Source organism: Ailuropoda melanoleuca, chromosome 1 (genome assembly GCF_002007445.2).
Source record: "Ailuropoda melanoleuca isolate Jingjing chromosome 1, ASM200744v2, whole genome shotgun sequence".
NCBI lineage: Eukaryota > Metazoa > Chordata > Mammalia > Carnivora > Ursidae > Ailuropoda > Ailuropoda melanoleuca.
The window spans coordinates 5,474,324-5,497,389 of NC_048218.1; the positions used below are offsets into that span (position 1 = coordinate 5,474,324).

The window sequence follows — 23,066 nt, forward strand, 5'->3', positions numbered from 1 at the left end:
CATCTTACTGCAGAAATCAGATGCAAACAAAGAACTCAAGCATTTTTTGTTTACCTAAAAGAACTAGGGAAAAATAGGAGACAATGACGAAATGGTGAGATGGTGAGCCAGGGGGTGTGGGGGGACAATGGGAGAGGTTACTTCGGTTGTAAATCTGGGGAGACGGCCATTGAGAAGATAATCTGAGTCATGGCCAGGACCTGGCCTGGCAGGCAGAGGGAACAGGAGGGAAAAGCTCCTAAGGCTTGTTGGGGCAGAAGCATCCCTGGAATGCAGTGGGCAACAGGGAAGGGGGGAGGGGAGGGGCCAGAGAAGGAGTGGGCCTGGTCACCAGGCCTCCTGGGCCAGCCTCCAGAGTTTGCACCTCATTCTGAGAGCATGGGGATGCTTGGCCCGGGGTTCACTGTGATGAGCCCATCCCATTGGAGCAAGCACAGCTTTCAGAACGCTGGTTCCTTCATGTGTGATGGACTTCATCCAACAGGGTTTACAAACATCAGACAGATCTGCTCAAATGCATGCATCAGTCTCTAGTTCCAAAATATTTTAAAAACTAAAAAGCAGGGCTATTTCTTTAGCATCTGCACAACATTATTAGTAAAAGATCTCTGGGATCATTTTTTTCATTAAATATACCTTCCAGAACCACATGAGGAGGGACTAAGAACACCCCATTTTTCATTTAGAAGTAGAAACAGTGGGCATCCGTCCACCCCCGCCACAGATGACCCCCAGCAGAAGCCTGGCTCTCTGCTTGTGTCCTGTGCCCCTGAGTTTGTCACGGTGCCCACGTGGTGCGCCCCTGTCATCTCAGTCCCGTGTGGCTGGTTCTCCCCACTGCGGTCGGGTGCCTTTGCAGAGACGGATTTATGGTCTCTTTCCTCAGCTGCAATGATGCGAGGACGGGGTCGTCAATGTGGGGGCTCTTCAGTTTTAAGAAGAGCATCTACGATACGTTGTTTGCACATGATCATGACTGCATCATAGAAGTTACGTTTCTAGGCATTTTTATTTTAGTTTTCCAGACTTGCAACAAAAATTCATTTTGAGAATGGGAGAAATCCCAACAATTGGCTGTTTAGCTCTTCAAGCTGAGGAAAGAGATGCCTTGGCTTGGTCTGCAGCTGTGTGTGCATCCCTGTCTCTCCTGTGGGTTAGGGTACAGGAGAAAGTGGGGCATCTGTGGGTGTCTGTGTCTGTGTCCCCCACCCAGCTCCAGCCGCAGGATCTGACACACAGTAGGCACTCAGTAAACATACTTAAACATCAATCCACTGTCAAGTTCTGAAGTCAGAGTAAAGGGGGTGGAAAAGAAAGGACATTTAACAGTCCATTTGGCCCCTCTCTTTGTTCCACATTTCCTAAGGCATCTAATAGGCTGGGGGTCTGGATGCCAGCCGACTGGAGGTTTGTAAGTATGTACACAGTCTCTCCCAGCACACGCTGTGGAGACTTACCAATGAGACCGTCACAGGAGAACTCAAATCGACTTTCTTGCACACAAACTGTGCAAGGGTACAAAGACACAGGAAGTGAAACGTGTTAGACTTGACCTGGGTTTTGGGATGACAAAGTCACCATCCACCCATCTGGGCCAAGAGCACGTACAAGCACCCTTGATGCACAGGGAGCTAAACTGGGAATAGGACGCATGCCTGTCCTTATCAGCTCTACCCTTCAGCTCCTTTCTGCACCATGGGATAGCTCCAGCATCTGGTCTTGACTTATTTTTTAAAGATTTTATTTATTTATTTGAGAGAGAGAGAAAGAGAGATCACAAGCAGAGGGAGCGGGAAAGGGAGAAGAAGAATGCCCATTGAACAGGGTGCCCGATGCGGGGCTTGATCCCAGGTCCCCGAGATCATGACCTGAGCCAAAGCCAGATGCTTAACTGACTGAGCCACTGAATTGCCTCTGGTCTTGATTTTTTAATAAGGTTTTTTTTTTTCCTGCCAAACCCTCTCTAAACTGAGTTTCTAGCCTTCCTGATCAACCCACCAAATCTTCCCCCACCCTCTTCCCAATAAGCAGGATGTGCTCCAACCCTTGCCAAGTATTTGTCACTCAGGAGTCACAGGCCAGGCCCCGAGATCTGTTGAGTTCCCCATACCCCGTGTGTCACAACAGTCCTATGGGTAGGTGAGGGATAACCCCTCTCTCCCAGATGAGGGAAGTGGGCACGTCTGTTGAGTTCACCGCCAGCAGATAGTGAAACCAGGTCAGAGGCAGGCACCTGCTCGACCACTCCATGTTGTCGCTAAGTGAAGATGATACTCCTTAGGGGACATCCAAGGGCTGAGTAGACTTACACATAGAAATAAGAAGTGTTCACAGCACGGGTTGACTCTTTTTTTGTTGAGACTTTCAAAACCAATGCACACTCCATCCTGCGGAATTGTACTCGATGTCATACTGCAGGAAAATACATGATGGAGGCGGGAGTGTCCCGTGTATGATGAGCCCTTGGTAAATATTTGCTCGTTGCGTGATGGGAATGTTCAGGCCCCACAGCATCATCACCACGTGCAGCGGAGGCCACAGCACCTATGAGATGGGACAGCGAATGTCAGAGAACAAAAACAGATTAATACCCAGACCACAGTACACATGACATGTTTTATAACCCTATTAGCCACCAAATCCTCTCTTATCCTGAATTCAGGATGATTAAAATAATTTGATTCAGTGGGCAGAAAAGCTTAATTTAGGTTCAGACCCGGTCTTGAAAGGCCAAGAGTTATTTGTATCACCTTCTAATTTGTTAGCTGTTTAGCAAGCGTGATGGCTCATCACTAAATTGTATTTATATTAGCATGGTGGGAGCCAAATAAAACGCTTTCCATGCAGGGGCAGTAAATCTCAACATTTATTTCCTTAGTAGATTACCGGTTAGGCCTACAAAGGAGGATACCGCGTAGATTCCAAGTCAGATTTTTATTTTAGCTGCTATCTTAGGAGCTATCATACCGAAGAGTTCAGCTCAGGTACAAAACAGCTCCCAAAACCTGATTATTAAAAAAAAAAGTGTCCACCACCCCAATATTCTACCTACTGAGATACTTTTGCCTCTAGGATGCTTGCTTAGAGCAGAACAGAATTGCAGCCTGTGGTTCAGGGAAAGTAATATCATGACCTATATTTCCAACGTTATCAGGCCACTGGTAAAACTGTCCTCATCTAGAAAAAAAGGATAATGAACAAAATTAACTTGAAAAGAGTTCTGGCTTTGAATAGAGGCTGACATGTACAATGTGACCGTGGAATTTTCCACACAGTGCGATCTCAGTGAGAAAGGGGCTACAGTCCTGCCCCACTATGGGTGGGCAGGTCAGTGGAAGGAAACACAGGGGAGGGTTTAGGGGTTTGAGAAAATAGTGTCCTTGAAGTGGGAAGATCAAACGTATACCCACCCCCACCACCCAAGCATCCATGCCAGGAGTAAATCTGATCCACAGCTGTAGTTGCAAGAAACATAAAGAAGAATAAAAATGAGAACCTTTAAAAAAAAATTTTTTTTTAATGAGAATCCTCAAATCTTATGTAAGGGACGGGGTAATTTTTTGGAAAAGATTCATTAGCATTTAAATAACAAGCCCCATTTATTGAAGCTCTACTTAGGAAGTCCATCGTACCTGGGAGATAGCCTCCTACCCGTGAGAATATTTTTCTATCTCTTTGAGGACCTCTTTCCTAGCATTTTGGCGGAGAAACACAATTATCATTCATACCTTGCTGTCCAGAGAGCTTGGCTCTCGAGCATAACACATTAACATTCTAATCAAGGCAAAAAGAATGTATCTTCCAATAAAGTCTTCTGCGGAATTTTGCAAGTAAGGGATGAAATGTGTCTTAAAATCAACGCCCCCAAAGAATATGCACCAAGATGAAGCATTTTGATGACCCAGGAAATCTTAAAATATATCGATTTGGCTACAACTTCCTGCTTCTCTCCAGCGCTGTAGAATGATGGATTAGGTTCAAAGTCCAGTATCTAGAATTTGCAGAGGAAAATCCTCCATTTAAAAAGAAAGTCGTTTCACCACGTTCAAGTGTCTGCCTCCCATGATCCAACATGGCATTACAAAGGAGCCAGTGTCATGGGGACACTGTATTAGATACTTACATGTCCAGGGTGGGGACATGTGTGGTCAAGCGCTGGGCAATCTCTGAACCAATCCATGGCATCTGGGGCTCCCTTTTTACCACTTGATAGCTGTGTCACTTCTCTCTGAGCTTCCATTGCCTCATCCATAAAGTGACCCTGGGCTGTGTGTGTTCATCCAGGGGACTATGCGTACCAGAGATTTTTGTAGCTCTGTGAATGGACCCAAGGATGAACACCCTTACCCCTGCCCTAGAGAGACTTCCGGGCCCACGAAAGCACATTAGTAAGTCACGGTCACAATGCCAAGGGTTGGCCCTCTCAGTGTTGATCTTTTGATCCTGCTTCATTAGCGCTAAGCAATAAATATCGACTGCGGTGTTGAGAGGTAGCCAGGCCATTTGAAATACAACTGCATAAAATTCCTTTTTGAGAAGCAGAAAATTCGATTGTGGAAAAGGCCCCATTTAGGACCTTATGTGGCCTTTAGGCTGGAGCCCAAGAAAAATCACTCCAGGTCACTGAGCCTTTCCCCTATTCCACAAAGTTGCAGAAAAGACAGTGTTGTGGTCCACTCCAGTGTCCAGTCAAAAAGCTGAACTAACATATTCATCGTGTTGACCTGCTGCCTTTGGTTCCATTTAGAGAAAATGAAACCCATCTGGAACTGGCCTTTATACATGTAAATCTCTGTTTTTGAGGACAGCAGACATAAAATCTGGACACCGATTAACTGTGTGTGCTCCACATTGAATGACCCATGTCTCTGACAAAGTTCAAACAATTCCATTGAAAAGATATGTTACCATATGCAAAGGCCTAAGAGAATATTCAGACAAAAGGGTATACCATCCTTCTGGTCAGGAACTTGCAATTTACTTGATGAGTAAAACAGTCCTACTCGAGGCAATGAGTAAATACAAAACTACAATAACGCGATATAGTTTCCTAGAGCTGCTGTAACAACATACCACAAACTGGGGTGGCCAGAAATTAATTGTCTCACCGTTCTGGGGCTCACAAGTCCAAATGCAAGATGTCAGCAGGGTCACACTCTTTCTGAAACCTGTAGAGAAGGGTCCTTCTCACCTGTGCCTAGTTTCTGGTGGTGGTTGTGGACAATTGTCGATATTCCTTGGCTTATAGCCGGAGCACCTCAGTCTCTGCCTCCATTGTTCCATGGCCGTCTACCCTCTGCGTGTCTGTCTCCTGTTCTTAGAAGGACACCAGTCATGTTAAATTGAAGGCCACCCTACTCCAGGCTGACTTTATCATAACTAGTGACATCTGCCGTGACCCTATTTCCAAATAAGGTCACATTCTGAGGTACTAGGGGTTATAATGTGGACATATCTTTTGAGGGGGACATGATTCAACCCATAACAACCCCTTAAGGTAGGAGAACTATAAAAAAGAGGCCATTTAGAGCATATTTGGCCAAGAATGGAAGCTGGTGGTTATTCTCTGGACGTTTAGGTGATGTGTGTTGAGCCACAAAAACATTAAGGGCCAAGAGCAAGATCTGAATCCATAACTCCTGAGTCCAAATCTCATGTTCTCTCCCCCACAGAACTTTTTAAAATTACATGGGGCGCCTGGGTGGCTCAGTCGTTAAGCATCTGCCTTTGGCTCAGGGCGTGATCCTGGAGTTCTGGGATCGAGCCCCACGTCAGGTTCTTCCGCTGGGAGCCTGCTTCTTCCTTTCCCACTCCCCCTGCTTGTGTTCCCTCTCTTGCTGGCTGTCTCTCTCTCTCTCTGTCAGATGAATAAATAAAAAAATCTTTAAAAAAATAAAAAATAAAATGCTTACATATCACAACAATGTCTCAGACCATAAGAGAAAGGAAATGAATGCTCTGGACTGGGGCAGTCAGGGAAGGCTTCTTGGAGGCATGAGGCATGAGTCCTGCAGGGGGGGGTCCTAGAGCTGGGTGGAAAGAACCCCTCTCAACACTTTGATCACGAGACTGTACTCCTAGACACTAAGACGTACATTATTCTTTTGGCTCTTCACAGATCCTACCACCAGGAGAAATGCAAAGGCAGGACCCACAGCAAGAAATCGGTATGCCAGCCAGTGGACCCTCAACAGACCTCACCCCACCATTTCAGCACACACCCTCACCACTGACTGGAGGCTGCCGACGCCCAGGGCTGTGGGATCAATGGACAAGGAGAGTGACAGCTATAGTGTCAGCCCCTCACAAGACACAGGTAGGGGTCTGCACACCTCCTCCTCAACCCTGGGGATGAGCAGGGCCCACAGGGGGGCTTCAGAGGCTCCTACTTATGCTCCCTCGAGGTCACTTTCAAACTGTTCGGCTGTTTTTGTAACAGGTACCACTACAACCATGCAACACTGAGGATGCCCAGGGCCCAGTGATTTCTGCAAAGCAGAAGCAAAAAGCATCTGTTTTGCAGGTGTCCTAAATCTCAGACTCATGCTCTTCTCTCCTTTGAGTTCCTGCCCCGCTGAGGGAAACACAGATACTTTAAAATTTTCACCCACACAATTGCAATAATTCCTGATTATACTCTGAGGGCACGTGACCCACTACCAACTCTGGGTTTAAGAGGCCACGCTTGAAATTTCATGACAAGGTCATAGCACCCTCTATAGGGAACATAGGCTGATCCTTTTGACAATTAAACAGGGGTTGATTATAAGGTAAGTCATCTAGTCTGTGCCATCAACCACCAAGATTTCACTTCGGAGAGAAGACAGGGCCTAAGAATAGCATGGCTTGTCCCACCCCCCACCTTAACTTTTGAAAAGAAATTATATCTAAACCTAAAAGCTGTAGGAAATTTTTATACTCATTTTCTTTTGTTCTGGCTGATATACTTTAAAAATAGTGTTCCAAAGGTGGAGTGTTACCCTGTACATTTATTTTTATGGCTGTTATTTCTCTCAGAAGAGTCTCAGAGTTCCACAGAGGTGATTCAAAACTTTTGAGTATCTAAGAGTTTCCTCTGACCAAGACGCTCCTCCTTTGGCCCTGGTGGCTTTCTGGGCCCCGTCAAGGGTGGCAATCCCAAAGGATGAGTCCAAGGGACCAGGGGCCATGCTTCCTGCTGGCCAATTTCCTGAAGCATCATAGACCCATTTCCCACCACTGTCTCGTCCTTCTTGCCAAGCTGGGGCAGGAGGAGCCAACCTGCAGGGCTCCAATCATTATGGCAAGTCTCTACAGAAGAGACTGATTCACAAGGCAGAGCAAGGGTAGACACCGCTGTCCGCATAGACGAAGTTCCCAGTCATTTTAACGAAACGCAGAATTTTTTAGGCATTGCTGATTGATGGAAGCGTCCCAGGCTGGGACCAATTCAGCTGAAACAAAGGTCCCTGAGCCCCCGTCCCCGAGGCGCACAGAGCGGGCCCCACGCTGACAAAGGCAGTTCTGAGTCAGAGACGCTGTTCCCGGGCTGGGTGGCACGAGGACGTGGGCGAGACAGCCACAGGCCACAGAGGGCCACCCAGGGGGCGCCCGAAAGGCGGTAACGGATGCGTCTTGTACTCTTTCTCACGCGGCAGATCGCGCGCGAAGCAGCATGGTCTCCACAGAAAGTGCCTCCTCCACTTACGAAGAACTGGCCAGGGCCTACGAGCACGCCAAGATGGAAGAGCAACTGAGGCACGCCAAGTTCACCATCACAGAGTGCTTCATATCCGACACCTCCTCGGAGCAGCTGACGGCAGGGACGAACGAGTACACAGACAGTCTGACCTCCAGCACCCCTTCCGAATCGGGGATCTGCAGGTTCACTGCATCTCCCCCCAAACCTCAGGATGGAGGTCGAGTGATGAACATGGCGGTGCCGAAGGCACACCGGCCAGGTGAGCGAAGCGGCGCACAGACCCCTGGGTAGGAGACGCGACTTCCTGCCCCGCGCCCACCGCCATGACAGCCGGCCGGTGCCCGGACTCGGGGCTCTGGGTCCAGGTTGCTGTGTAAGGAACCACCCCAAAGCTTACGGGTTTCCGTCAGCGACAGTGACTTACGTTGTTGACAGATCTGAAACGGGGTCAGGGCTTGGTGGGGGCCGCTCATCTCTGCTCCGTGGCCACTAGGGAGGCTCCCGTAGGCGGCCTGGTGCTGGTCATGCCCTCCCCGGGTGGGTTTCTCCCCAAGGTGGCTCAGACTTTGCCGTATCCTGGCAGCTCGGTTCTAAAGCAAGTGTCCCCACAGGCAGACAGTAGAAATAGCCAATCTCCTAAGGCTGGGCCTGGAAAGTGACACATCGCTTCTGCATATTGTATTGTTCAAGCCATGGAAGAGCCCAAGGAGCTCGGACTAGGGAGAGGGAGACCCCATGGCGTGATGAGAGGAGGCTCAAATGCAGGGACTTGTGTTTTAGAGCTGCTGTACTGAGGGCTTTCAGAAGGAGAGAGGTCTTGCTGGGGGACCAGTGCTTGGGCCCTGGTTTCATCCAGCTACCCAAAGTGACAGGGACTGGCTGGGGTCTGGCCAGCCACTGTTAGGTCTTTGGCTTGAGCGTGTGAAAGTGGACTGGCTGTGTGGATGGCAGCTCTGAGTTCTAAGGCCTGAAGGGCCTGGCAGCTGATGTGCATAAGTGAAGAGGGTGGGGAGCCGGGAGAAGGGGGATGATGCGTGAAAGTTTGAGTTCACAGACTGTCTAGAGGGGAGAGACTCCAGCATGTTCCCGCCAACTCATCCCAAGTGGAAATGGGGGACCAGGATGAGTGACTTTCTCAAGAGAAGCCAGAAATCTTGTTTTTTTCTATGGAAACCCACAGTTTTCAAGTGTTGGGTCAGATAACGCAAACCATTGTAGAGGGCAAATAAACACATCTCAATACTGAATCCAGCCATGGCAGCCAGTGGTACTTCTCATCTGAAGAATCACGTCTTCGTCTTCACCCTGAAATAGCTGCCTGTAGACTTTCCTTTGTGGCCTGGCCTATCCACTCTTGTTGAATCCAGTTTTCTTTCCCTTTTTTCCCACTTTGTGAACCACTCTACTAGCCCTATTTCAAAAATTTATCTTTGCTTTTAAATTACTGCAATTCCCTTGGGTTTTATGGCATATAGCCCAGCTGAAATGAGCCTTATAAATGCATAAAAATATATAAAATAAGAATTGTCTATCCAGCAACTAATCTTCCAAACTGAGTCAAGATTCATGCCAGCCTACAATAAAGAATGATGGCTTCATTTATTTTCATTCTGTCTACCTCCTCAGAGAGAAGATGAGCTGTTATTTGTGGGTGTTTTTATTTCAAGCCTTTCTTGTTGTTGGCATTTATTTGCAAGGCAAATGCAGAAAAACATAGGATAAAAACATAAGCTCTTTGTGGCTGTTAAGACTGAGGGGAAGAAAGATAGGAGAAGAAAAAATTTACCTCTGGGCATGTTGTTTTACCTTGGTGGCCTTCAGTTGTCCCATCTGTAAAAGGGGCATGACCTTGGTGTAAGATGTGTGCAGCATAATTTGGGTAAAGTAGTTAGCAGTTGCTGTTTCTGCTGTTGCCTTGTTGACGCTGTTGTTGGGATTCTCATGGTGACTCCAGTGTGCCCTCCAGATGAGCTGCTGCCTCCTCTCCTCCCTCCCTCTTTTGTTTATTTCTCTTCAGTGGCCACGGACATCCTGCAAAGTATTCGCCTCATTTGGGTATCGCCCAGTTAAGTTTGCCATGCTTCCATTGGCGCCATCTTCCCTTGCATACAGGAGATCCTGAGTGAGACGATGGTCCTGTTTGCTCAAGCTTTGAACTAATTAAAGGCTTGAGTTTCTTTCTGATGTTTTGTTGTTCCTCTTGTTAGATTGATATTTAAAAAATGTTTGAACTTCTGTTATGACGTTGTTGCCTGTATCCGTCAGAACAATTGAAAGATCACAACCTGGTTGAGTAGTACAGCCCTAAAATGCTGTTTAGACTAAAGTGACTTTATAACTTTAGGTATGAGTCATGTTTTAAATCAACGCAAGTCCTGATGTCCACCAACTTTGTTTTGTCCACCCTAGATAACTGTATTATTATTATTGAATATTTGATATGCTTTTCGGGAAGCCTTTCTGTTGTCCCTTTATAATGAGACTAAATTCAACAGCAGGCACGAAAGCCCAGGTTAGAATTCATTATTCTACTGACTGGAGGTTGCGTCAGAAACATCAGTTCCTTGAGCTGCGCTTTCAAACCTCATTCCTACCAGTGTCCCATAGCTCTAGATGGCATCAGTCAGCGTGCGTCTCAATGAAGTCTCCCCAGTCTCTGTACATCTTTCTTCTCACAATTGGCTCTTCTTGTGTGATGGTCTTTCTCCATTTGTGGTCCAAAGCGTTTAAACACTCCACAGATCATGTCAGGATCAAGTTAAATCAACGTGGCCAGATCCTGGCTCCAGGAAGACAGAACACATGTCTTCATTGCCTTCGTACTTCTCTCCCAGTATCTAGCAGATAATCTGGTAGCACAGTGAGCACTCGAGAAATATTTTTAAAATGACTTAGTGGCACTGAATATATGCTCCTACCACTGTGTCTGACACATATAGTAGGTGCTTAACAAATATATTGAATGAATGTATCTAGTTGTGATAATGACAAGAGTGGCCAATTGGTTAAAACATGACAATTATTAGAAATTCTTAGTAAAACATAAAAGAACATTTAAGTCTACCCCATCTTTCAGCCTACCTTTAAACAAAGTGATTTATTTTCTATTCTTGCTCTTCACAAATCAAAAGCAAATCTCTTCCACAGATAAAGGGGAGTTCCCCATGAAATGCGACACGTCACACACAAGGCAAACATCAGAATCTCACTTTAGGTGTTTAATGATACCTGAATTTACTGAAATTTTAGGACTTTTTTATTTTAAATAAAATGCCAATGATGCTATGGTTTTATTTTCTACAGTAAGGGATGGTTATTTCCATCTTTAAAAACCAAAGACAAACCAAACAAACAAATGAAACTCTGTCTTCCTCTGAGAAATAGCTAGAAGGTTTAACAACTTCTTTCCCTCTTGGTCAAGGCAACTTCCAATGCTTCGATTACAGTACCTGTTCTTGGGTTCAGGTAGCATTCTGAGCCAGTTTCCAACATTCTTGGGTTGTGGCTGCTCCTTTATTCATAAGTTTATCCTATGCAGTCAAGAAATACCTTAGGATGAAGCTTCTTAAATCAATTTAAAGCTTCACATATGCAACTGAATGCACCCTGGCCCCTTTAGATCTCTGCACTCACCTTAAATATATGTTCATCGGCCCCTCCTGTGATGAACACGCTTCAGATTTTCCAGCTGGAAATGATCGCTGCCTGCTGCCAACTTGTTGGTTCTCTGAACAGCCAGTTACCTGAAGCAGTTTTTGGCTTTCAGTGTTCGGATCCATTCATGCCATCCCTCAGGCCCCCCAGGGTGTGTGCATTCAATCAAACGGAAGAGCATGGAGTGAGAAGTGCTTACCTGAAGGACAAGCCGACTCTGTTCCAGCGGAGCCCTCCGATGAAGCTGTTCTTCCTGTTCTCAGCTGTCACTGTGATCTTGCTGTTTCCCCACAGCCCATGTGGTTTTGTGCTGGCTCTTGAACCAGAATTAGACTCCAGAGATCTTCATTGCCAAAAATCTCCCTCCACAGCCTTGTTCCACCTGCGTCTCCCTTGCCACCTGCAAGGTGAGCTCTGCTCCTGGCAGGTCACCTGGCCCAGACTCCCTCCTCCTGACCCAAGGTGCCACACTGGGTTCCTCTCAAGCAGTTCCGTATACCCCTCCCCTCACCTCTTTGGGTCGGGCGACAGGGGCCCCATGCCTCAGGTTTGCATCCTTCTCTTTTTTGGAAATTTCTTTTTTTTTTAAATAATTGACCTATTTTATTTTTTTATTTTTTTCATAATAATTTTTTATTATGTTATGTTAGTCACCATACAGTACATCTTAGTTTTTGATGTAGTGTTCCATGATTCATTGTTTGCGTATAACACCCAGTGCACCATGCAATACGTGCCCTCCTTAATACCCGTCACTGGCCTATCCCAGTCCCCACCCCCCTCCCCTCTGAAGCCCTCAGTTTGAAATGTCTATCATGAATCTTATTCTAAGACCTCTGGAAAGGGTCTCCTTTCAAGTGCCAGTACCTTTGATACTCCCACATGCACACAAACAGGTGTGCACACCGTGCACACACGCACACACACCGTGCACACTGAGCTGCTCTGGCCTCCATCCTTCCAGAGATGCCCCTGCTTCTTCCTTCCCAGCCTCCCAGCTTCCTTTCTAACTTCGGCATGTCTTTATTGAGTTCCCACTCAATACCGGTCCCGCTTTCAGAGCTGGAGATACAGTGATCAGCGAGGTCCACAAAGACCCCATCTTAAGGGAGTTTATGTTCCTGGTGGGGGAGACGAACACTGATCAGATAAACAAATAGCATGGTTTCAGATTACCATAAGTGCTGGGAAGAGAAGTAATTGGGGAAAGGGATCAAGTCTTGTGGGGGTCAGGGGTTGGGGAGAATGGTCAAGGAAGGCCTCTTGGAGTAATGAGTTGTGAGCTGAGATCTAAGGCGAATGGAGCAGAGAAAGTCCAGAAGACATCCTAAGGGGACAATTGTGTGGGCAGAGGAAGAGCAGAGGCAGGAGACCGGAATAAGCTTCACTTTCACCACGCAGAGCAAGAGTTCGCTCTGAGCTGACGAACTTTCAAATACTCCCATAGTATTAAAGTGAGAAGGACCCAGAGGCCATGAACAGCACCTCCGATTTTTTGCTCTGCATACCTGCCCCGGGTAGACCTAAATATCTCAACATGCTCATCCTGGCTCACTGCCCTTTTTGATGTACATTTATGATTTCACCTTCTAAAAGACTGTCTTGTTATTTTAGTCCGATGTCTCCAGGACACAGGAAGTGATGGTGGGACTCATTACAAAGGGTCCCAAGCTTGGAACTCAGAGCCCACTTGCCTTTTGCACCGACCTCCTCCCCTTTCTGCCGCTGGTTTTGGGGGCCTGAATCTTCCCACCTTTTTGAGTGCACTTGTGGATTTATCATAGATGCCGCTGTTGTGTGCGTCCTCTGGTTCCTAAGTATGTTTTCCTTTGTTCAGACTGCCTTTTCTCTGACTCACTGTTCTTGGTTGAGTTATTGGGGTTCAGCTTTAGTTGCTGGGGAGCCCATGGGTGGTACAAGGTAAGGAGGAGGTCTGTGCCTGATAACTTGTAAGGGATAGGTAGGAAGCCCACCTGTGTCCTGCTGAGTGGCCAGAAAGAAGTTTCTAGATGCCAGTGCTATGGGTGACAAGCAAAAAGTTCACCACAGTGAAAATTCACTGTATCTCCAAAAAGGCTCTTTGAAAACACAAATCTGTTACACTCATTTATTCAACCCGTATTTATTGAATATCTTCTCTGTAAAGAGATACTGTACCAGGTATTATCCTAAGACATAAAAGTGTTAATATATTCGACCAACACTTTCCACAATCTCCTTAGTTCATCAGAATAGCAGGTAGTATCATAAACAGCAGACAGAGACCTAGAGGCACAAGACAGATAAATGAGGAAATCCAAGAATCAAGGCAAAATCTAGCATCTGGAAGACAGGAGTGACATCCTCCCCCCCACACACCCCCTCAGTAAGATGTCATGATAACCTGAAGGTGTTGGGGATATACAAAAAGGTAAGAAGACAGCAAAGACCATCATATTTCAATGCGGTCCTGTGTGGACTCAGCTGGCACCAGCTTCTAATGCACCCTATATCCCAGACTGGGAAGCGATGAGCCTTAAATTCAGGTGGCGTTGTGGATGCTCTCGTGTTGAAGTCCCTTGTGTAGGATTTGTGCCCACTGCTCAGGGTAGAGACTCACAGGGCTTCGAGAAGCCAGCCCTGTCTTCCTCACTGGTCATGACCCCTGCTCTCTGGGTTCCGAAACTCCACCAATGTATATTCCCTCTGCTTAGAATCCTCTCACTCCTTCCGTGGGATGACTCAAGATGCACAGGGTTGTTGAGACGAGTCTGCCAGCCCCACGGCGAAGCCAGTGCAGCCTCCAAGCAGGCTTCCTCCTCGGTGCTCCCTAGTGTGGGTCCTCATGGGTCTTACATGGAGCTGGAGCTTCTTTGAACCCATGGACCCTTCCTCACTGGGTGCTCCAAACACCCCGCTAAGTGATTCTGACCTGGTCTAAATGCTGGGGCCAGTTTTCCGATCCCTCTTTTTATTTAGAACTACTGTATTTCCGAAGAATTGTGAGCAGCAACAAACCCAAAGCCCCACTTGGTCCCTCAGTGTAGCTTTTAAAGCTCAGCAGTGAGTAGGAGAATTGCAATATTGATGAGCTCTTAAAAATGCATGAAGCCTTAGAAGCACAAGCCGAGAACGGCAGTGGGACCGTGGACCTCTGGTATCAATCTCGCATTATTTATTTAGGGGTTTTCCTGGTGGCCATTTGGGAGTGAAGGTTCATTTACCAAGAGAGCTTCATTTACCAGTTTTCATTACCTTGCCACAGCATTAATATTAAACTAACAAAGTGTTAGATCTCGTTTGCCTCCAGAATGGGCAGACTCCATACTCTCTCCCTTTGTAACCAGCCCTTTGATGCTGTACCATCATTACAAGTCTGATCCGTGTGGTTCTTACTGAAATTGCTAGAAGTCAAAGTAAGCATCCTTTGCTTCTTACCTTTGCATCAATACCCAGCTCCATCCAAGCACAGATGAGAAGCCTTATTAGAAATTGATGAAAGTTCCTTATTATATGGCCTCAGAGGAGAGCTAAGTCCCCAGGGACTCTGATTCACTTTCTTTCCACATGTATTTGTTGTGAAAGCCTATGCATGCTTTCACTGGTGCTAATGTATTGCTTTGGAGGGGGAAGAAGGCTCTTGCCATGTGCCTCAGAATTTTAGGCTCCCCAAAATGCATTCATTTGTTTCATCCTTATCCTCAAATTCCTAAGGCATTGTGCTTACCCAGTGCTCACAGCTGAGGGAGTAAAGAGCGTAAGAAGGACTTTTTCAGACTTGAAGGTGCCCTTAGACATGACCGTACCCCCTTCACTTGACTAGAGATAAGATGCAAAGCTTGAAGGGGGTCACAGAACTGTTTAGAGGTAAAGGCAAGATTTTTACAGGAAGCCCAGAAGTCCCTAGCTCATGTTCTTACCCCATCCTAAGCTCCCACCTCATCAGACCAAGTCAGAGGAATACCCTGTGACCGCTGTTCCATGGGACCCATCCCTCACTTCCTCCCAAGAACTGAGGCCACAACTCCTTGTGCAGTAGTAGGCGCCGAGCAGTACGATGCCGTATTCTGATTGAATGAAATGTTTTCCAGATAAAATTAAAGCAAAATAAGGGGCCACTTGGAACTGTGAACTTTGCCCCTTTAAATTATGGTTTCTCAGGAGCAACACAATGAGCATTGGCGGATTGGAGGCATGGGGGGTGGGCAGCGGTGTCCTGTGCTTTGTAGGGTATTGGACAACATCCCTGGCCTGTGTCCAGGAAAGGCTGGTAGCAGCCACCCCCCGACTGAGACATCCAGATAGTCGTCAGACATTGCCACATGCCTCCTGGGGGCAGGATCCCTCTTTGCTGAGAACCACTGATCTCAACTTTAGACGTCTCCTTCCCTAGTGTGCGCCGAACGGCAGGGAGCATCGTCTGCGAACAGATTCATGGAATGCACATCCATTATAGATTTTCTGAATGGATGCATTCTTGCTCTTTTTCAACATCGATTTTTGCCATCCTTCTTCCAAAGCAAAAGTGCATTCAGACTGTGTGTGTGTGTCTGACTCTACAGAGAAAGCTCAGGACGTTTGGCTTTCCTGATAGGAAGGGCCGTCTCCTGGTTTCAGATGAGTGAGGCAGGTTTACTATGGCAGTTTTTACGAGGTGGGGCCACCCATGGCTAGAAGGCCCCCTTGGGGAGGATGGCAAGCTTTGAACACCTACCTCCTGGTAGATGTGGGACCATCAGGGGGTCTGGGGGTGAGGAGTTGTGAAGGCGCCCGTGAGCAAGGTGGTTAGGGACAGAGGGAGAAATTGAGGCCAGTTGTTTAGTGTGCTCTCAGAGATACTAGTGGCACTAAAAGTCCCAGGGGCAGTGACAGGAAAATGGGGAATGGACCATGATGTTGATAATAAGGCATAACATTGAATAGTGCCTGAGCCGCCCCTGGTCCCTCGAGGTGGGAGTCACAGGGGCAGGGGAGGGACAGCCTGTGATCTGGGGGCTGCAAGCTGAGGAGGCAAAGAGGGAGAAATGCCCCGGACTTGGGGGCCCAGGGGTGGGCAGGTGTGGCCAGGCGAGGGGACAGGGCCACATCCTCACCTGTGATCCACACCCTGGGGGTTCCTGTGGCAATGTCTTCCCTGCACTCCTCTGCCGTGTCCCATAAGCTTTTCACCGTTTATAGCTCTTTGTCTCACGTTTTCATCGCCCCTACCCCACCCAGTCCTGTCTTGTGTCCCTTCCCTCCGCTTCGGCATGTGTGTTTCCATTTCTCTCATCCCCCTTCTATCCCTCTGTCCCCCCATCTCTCTCTGTCTCTCTGTCTCTCATCTCTATGTATCTCTCTCTCTGTCTCTCCATCTCTCTGTCTCTCATCTCTCTGTCTCTCTTTCATCTCTCTGTCTCTGTGTGTGTCTCTCTCATCGCTCTCTCTCTCTCTCCCTTTCTCTCTCTGTCTCATCTCTCCTTCCGTCTCTCTGCTTCTCTCAGCCCCGTTCCCCCCACTCGCCCTGCCCCGACCACCGTCAGCCCCTCCGACCCCAGTCTGGTCCAGCACCTCAGCCCCTAAGCTCAGCCTCTCAGAACACTTTCTTACTGAGGGTGTGTCAGCCCCTCCAGCCTCACCCTCACCCCACGCCTCTGACTCAAGGGCCGTGGGCCTCGGGAGCAGAGCACAGTGGGGTGACTGTTCATGACACACAAGTGCGTGAATAACTACCACAACAACCAGTGGGTGGGGTGTGCCCCAAAGGCTTATCTGGGGCTCCTGGCCCCCGTCACTGAGTTTGCCTTCATGCTGGGCTTGGGAAAGTAGCTAATGGGTTTAGCTAACAAGGAAAGTGCTAGAAGTATGGGCAGTTAGGTCAGCAGGGCAGAAGGAAGACCTGCAAGGGGGCATTGGGGGTCCCCAGATCCTTTTCCTTCTGGCGGTCAGAATGTGAGCCCCGGTCTTCCTGCACCTGTCCCTTTCTCCTGTGCACCTCATCCTCTCCTGTGATGTCTGATTCTCCCTCCCGGGGTTTCCTCCCTCTGCCTTTGTGATGCACGCACACGCACACACGCACACAGACACACATACACGCACGCGCACATACATGCACACACACAGTCACAGAAACACATACATACACGCACACACAAATACACATAGTCACATTAACACATATATACACGCACGCACACACACACAGTCACATTAACACATGCACACACATAAACATACACGTAATCACATACGCACAAACATATGCACAGGCACACACACAGACGCACACACAGGCACACACACAGAGACACATATACACATAAACACACATTTACATATGCATGTGCATAAATATACATGCATGCACACAGACGCACACGCATGTGTACACACATAGACACACACGCACATACACACATGAACAAATACACACACACACACACACCCCACTTCCCTTGACATGGTGCCCTGGTGGCTGCGTTGCACTCCGCTGCCATCTGCTTCCCCCCTCCTGTCTGCACGGTTTCACCCCTTCCCTCCACTGTATTCCACGGCAGAGAGTGTCGGCGTAAGGAAAACAAAATGAGAGGAGAGGGAAAGGGGAGAGGTAAGGCTGAGTAAAGCAAAGAGGAGGAACTTAGATAATAAAGGATTCAATCCTTGCTGAAAGTAGAGGCAAGCTCCACTGTGACTGGTTTACCAGACTTGTGCTGAGGCCGGGGTTTGGCTCTGCCCACGTCTGTGGCGATGGTGGGTAGACGCACAAGGATGCCGAGGGCTGTGCGTGCCTGACAGAGGCAATCATAGAGCTCAAAGCAAAAAAGATCCTTGAAGGTACCTGGGTCACAGCCGCCTTCCCATGGGACACCCAGAGGGTCCTGGCAGATTAGCCTCAGGGCGTGTCGCTCCACAGAGGTGGAGGGGGGTCAGCGGCCAGGGGTGGGCTGGCTGGGAGGGCTGGATGGCAAGGAACCAAGACACCTGCTGGGAGGGCTGGACGGCGAGGAAAGAAGACACCTGCTCCCTGTGGATTCAGACGCCTTCCAAGAGGCTTCTGCTCCCTCCCGAGGGAGACTCCCGGAAGGCCACCTCCAACCTAGTCCTGAGAGGGTCTTCGGGAATCAGCTGGACAGATGTCTGCTTCCTCGGGGGCAGAGGAACTGGGGAAGAGCTGCTGCCTTGGCTTCTGTAGGGAGGAAGGGAGGGCGATGGCTCAGAATACAAGGTGGGGATCCCGCAAACCACAACCGTGTTGGCTGCGGTTACTGGTCTCTAAAGAGAAATTCCTTCCTTTCCTGTGACTGACCTTAGCAGGGACTGTTCCCATACAATAGAAGTGTTCAGAGACACTTCAAGAGAAGTCCTCCCAGCCAAGAAGAAAGGACATCTGTGTGAGTGTCCTGTGGCTGGCATAACGAAGGACCACAGACTGGGCGGTTCCAAACAACATGGATTTATTCTCTCACAGTTCTGAGGACAGAATTCCAAAATCCTGTGTCAACAGGGCAGCGCTCCCTCCAAGGACTCTAGGAAAGAGTCCCTTCCTCGCCTCCTCCAGCTTCTGGTGGCTCCAGGCGCTCCTCGCCTTGGGGCTGCGTCTCTCCATCCTCTCCCTCCCTTTTCACATGGCTTCTCCCCTCTTCTCTGTGTCCAGTCCCCCTCTGTCATTCCTTATAAGGACACCTGTCACTGGATTTAGGACCCATCTCGGGTCCTGATGATTTCGTCTCCAGATCTTAACTTCATTACATCCACAAAGAATTTCTCCTGCTCAGGTCACACTCACAGATTCTGAGGGTTGGGCCATGGCCATATCTTTTGAAGGGGTGGACACTGATCAACCCACTGAAGACAGAAACCAAGGTAAACAGAAGAGTTCCCGGCTCATTTCCTGGCCGGTGTCCAGCCTGTAACTTCAGACCTTCTGAGAAGGGACATGTCTGACAGTAACCCTTCCACATGCGTTGCCTAAAGAAATCCTCACCACAAGTTTATGTGGTGGGTTCTACTATTATTCCCATTTTATGAGTGAGGAGGCTGAGTCCAGATTCAATGCAGGCAATGCCTCCCAGACCTCCACTCCTAATCCCCACTATTAGAATCCTCATTTAGCTTCTCTCATGGAAACAGGCAGATGGAGGGCGGGAGGCTGAGAAAAGCAGGTGTGCCAACATCCAGACCGTCGCCACGGTTTCCATTCTTCCTCTAGCTGGAGTCATAAGCACACGGGTTGCTTCAGATCTGTAGGCCTCTGAAGAACAGAGAAGATGCATGGATGATTAGAGAACCCAGTTTCCCAAGTGGTACTTGGACCAGCACATGGGGTGGAATTTTAATGGCCAGAAAGTGCCTTTAATAAACAAAGCTCACCACCGATTACTCTGGTGCTTTCTTCCACCTAAGTGCGTGAATTATTAAGAGAACACATTTGCAGCATTCACACTGTCGAAAGGGCTAATTAGAGCACCACGTGACTTTACTAAAGCTTTGCCTGAAAAACTGGATCGCTCAGATATTGGGTATTCAGAGAGAGTTGGCAGAACTGCAGGAAAGTAAGCAAACACAAGCAGCCCTCATATACAAAGACGTGGGCACTGGACCGTGTCCAGTTCTCACCCACCTTTCCCAGCTACCCTGACCCTGCTGATGACTGAATCTAACATGGGAGCCCCCGCAGGCAGAGGGCGGCTGTCCTGGGCTTTGCCTTTAATTTCAAACACATTTGTTCCACCTAATCTAGGACCTGGGCGTCCTGCAATCCAGCTGGGACCAAGAGGCTATTGTTTTTCCAGGGCTTAATAAGCTCCGTTCGTTCAGTGGGGAGTTGCTGGGAGAGAGACTCATTCTCAAATCCGTTACAACACATTGCAAATATGTCAAGTGTTCAAGATTCACCTGGTCTCAGAAACAGCATGAGATACTCTTGACCTACATTTTTAAATAATCCCGGAGGTAAATGACTTTCACATTTTCTCAAGTATGTGAACAAAATGATAAAAGACTAATAGTGACTACATCGAAAACTAATGATATACTGTATGGCGACTCACATCACAGAACAAACAAACAAAAAAAAGAATAGTCATGAAAGTAAATAGAAGAGCAAATTAATGTCATTTGCTTATTAAACTCCTAAGAATGAAAGATAGGTCATTGCTTTGAGGAAATTGGATGTATGAAAATCCACACATCCTTCCCTGTCGCCCTCCCACCGTCCTCCATTCGGAAGCCATGATCCTTGGGCGGCTTTCTATCTCACCATTGCAGCCCTTGGACGTTCCGTGGACATCCCCTGAGCTCAGACCATCGCCGTGCCTCCCCCCACCTGTGCATCCTCCTACCTGGTCTCTTGGCTCTGGGACAGCCCACCCCGAGCCCGTCTTCTAGCCAGAGCTGCCCACCCAGTGTGCCATGAAGGAGTTACGAGTGAGCCCCTCTGTCCCTGGATGGCCAGGAAGAACCCCCTGCATTCACCCAGCAGGCTGCCGCTCAGATGCCCTTCGACTGCTTGCCGGGAAGACCAGAAGCGCTGGGCCAATCAATGAGCACTACCCTTTCCTTGGCATCCCTGCCTCCGTCCTTCAGCCCTGTGCTCCCCCAAGTGCTTCCGATCGCATAGGGGGGTCCGGTCCATCACACTTTATACCCGGGGTGCCCTGTTGCCCCTGATGTATGTTTTTCTTTCCATCGTGGGGTTTTGAAGGGTCTTGTAACCTCTCTTTCTCTGGCTGAAGTACACACTTCAGATTGTCCGTGACCGTGCCGTAGAAAAGCCAGCTCGCCCTATGCCCGCTGGGACAGGGTGAGGACACTTCCACCTGCCTTTGTGCTGAGCTCTGACAGGGGTCTGGCAAAGCACAGCCAGGTACGGCGACATCTCCAGCTCTGAGCCCCGAATGGCCCTCGGCACCTGCTTAGCAAATGAGGAAGCCCACTAACTGCTCTGTGTTTCTTTGCAGGTGACCTCATACATTTGCCTCCATACCTTAGAATGGACTTTTTGTTAAACCGAAGCGGAGCAGGAACCAGCAGGGACCTGAGTTTAGGGCAGGCGTGCTTGGAACCTCAGAAAAGTCGGACCCTGAAGCGCCCCACGGTCCTCGAGCCAATCCCCATGGAGGCCTCCTCCTCCACGTCCTCCACGAGAGAGGGACAGCAGTGGCAGCAGGGGGCCGTGGCCCCATTACCTCAGCGAGAGGGAGCGGAGCTGGGACAGGCAGCTAAGATGAGCAGCTCCCAGGAATCACTGCTTGACTCTCGGGGCCATTTGAAAGGAAACAATCCCTACGCAAAATCCTACACCCTGGTATAACGAACAGCATGACTGGACAGCGGTTGTAAATACAATTTAAAAAATTCAATCAAAGCTACCTTTTTTTTACGGAATTCCAATATTTATAATGAAAGAAAATTGCCAAAATATATTAAAAAAAAAAAAAGAGAAAATACTGAAACCACAGACAGTGCAAAGACTCTCCTGCTTTTTTTCTGTCTGAGTGTGAGCTCCATCGGCCTGGGCATCTGATTTTTTGGGAAAGAAGTCCAGTTTTATGATCTTCACAGGTTATTGCATTTTTACTGATTTTCTACAAAGTGCATGGGGACTAATTAAACCTTCTGACTGGAAGTTCTAGCACACAAGATTTAAGAACGGAAACGGGGGGGGGGAATGACCCTCTTTGTGAATTTAAAAGGAACATTGAATTGGGGGCAGGGGGGAGACTTTGGTCATGTTTGCACACCTTTCTTTCCCATTAGAAACTGGGTCCTCAATTTGACCTCCTTCTGTTGTGAATTAGGATGAGTGCCGTCAGTGAAGGGGTGGGGGGAATCAATTTGATTTTCTTTTCTGTTTATTTTTTAATTTAATGAGACACTCTTTGCATTTTGTCTAAGCGAAATAAAAAAGAAAAGGTGGTCTGCCTTTATTTCGATGTCTACCTCTCTTGTCGCCTACTGATTGCTGGGTCCTCCTTCCTCTTGACGCTTGTGTTTGCAAACACCAGGGCTGACCCCAGCGCCTAATTCAATAAACCAGAGAGGACACCAATGCTCTGAGCTCCTCAGGAGTGGCTGGGAAGAGCACAGATGACACAGCTGACCCCAACCATAACCAGGGGCTGGCCAGGTGTTCTGAGCCTCCCCGACATTCTGCTCCCTCCTTGCCTCTCCTTGGCACCTCGCCCTCTAGCTAGACCAGGGGTCAGCAAACCATGGCCCATGGGCCAAATCTAGCCCCCTGCTGCTTTTATAAATAATACTTTATTGGAACACAGCCATGCACACCATTTGCATTTTGTCTACGGCTGTTCCATGCCACGGTGGCAGGGTTGAGTCGTTCCAGCAGAAATGGTATGGCCTGCAGAGCAGAAAACATTTACCATCTGGCCTGATACATAAGAAGTTTGCAGACCCCTACTCTAGAGCCCCACAGTTAACACCAGCTTTCTGGAGAAAGGAAGAGAGGTCTGGGGAATCCCACACACCTTACCCTCCAAGACGTGTCCTGTTACCTCCGTGACCAGTATCCAAGTTTGCAATAGAACGTCTTAGTATATGTTGCCTCTGGTTCACTCCTCTGTAGCCAGAGGAAAACCAGCCAATGGTAAGTAATGTTCCTCTGAAATCCAACTTTTTCTTCTTCTTCCTCCAAGTTTAAATTATTTACCATGTGGCTCATTCTAAAGAGAACTTACCCTTAAGTACTCTGGACTGCATTCTTCATCCCATGACCCTTTACACAGTGTGCTCAGCAAAGAGCACCTCGTCCTCC

The 23,066-nt window shown here is 48.2% G+C and overlaps 1 protein-coding gene across 1 annotated transcript in view; it reads left to right on the forward strand.

Annotated features, from left to right (window-relative positions):
* Positions 1 to 21,605, forward strand: part of DSCAM (DS cell adhesion molecule) — a gene marked incomplete at its 5' end in the record, with an annotated part of 727,362 nt that extends 705,757 nt beyond the window's left edge. The window contains 3 exons of the mRNA XM_034653984.1: positions 6,119 to 6,316; positions 7,638 to 7,940; positions 21,253 to 21,605. Coding sequence (XP_034509875.1) covers positions 6,119 to 6,316; positions 7,638 to 7,940; positions 21,253 to 21,605 — 854 coding nt within the window. The remainder of the gene's footprint in view (positions 1 to 6,118; positions 6,317 to 7,637; positions 7,941 to 21,252) is intronic.
* Between the last annotated feature and the right edge of the window lie 1,461 nt (positions 21,606 to 23,066).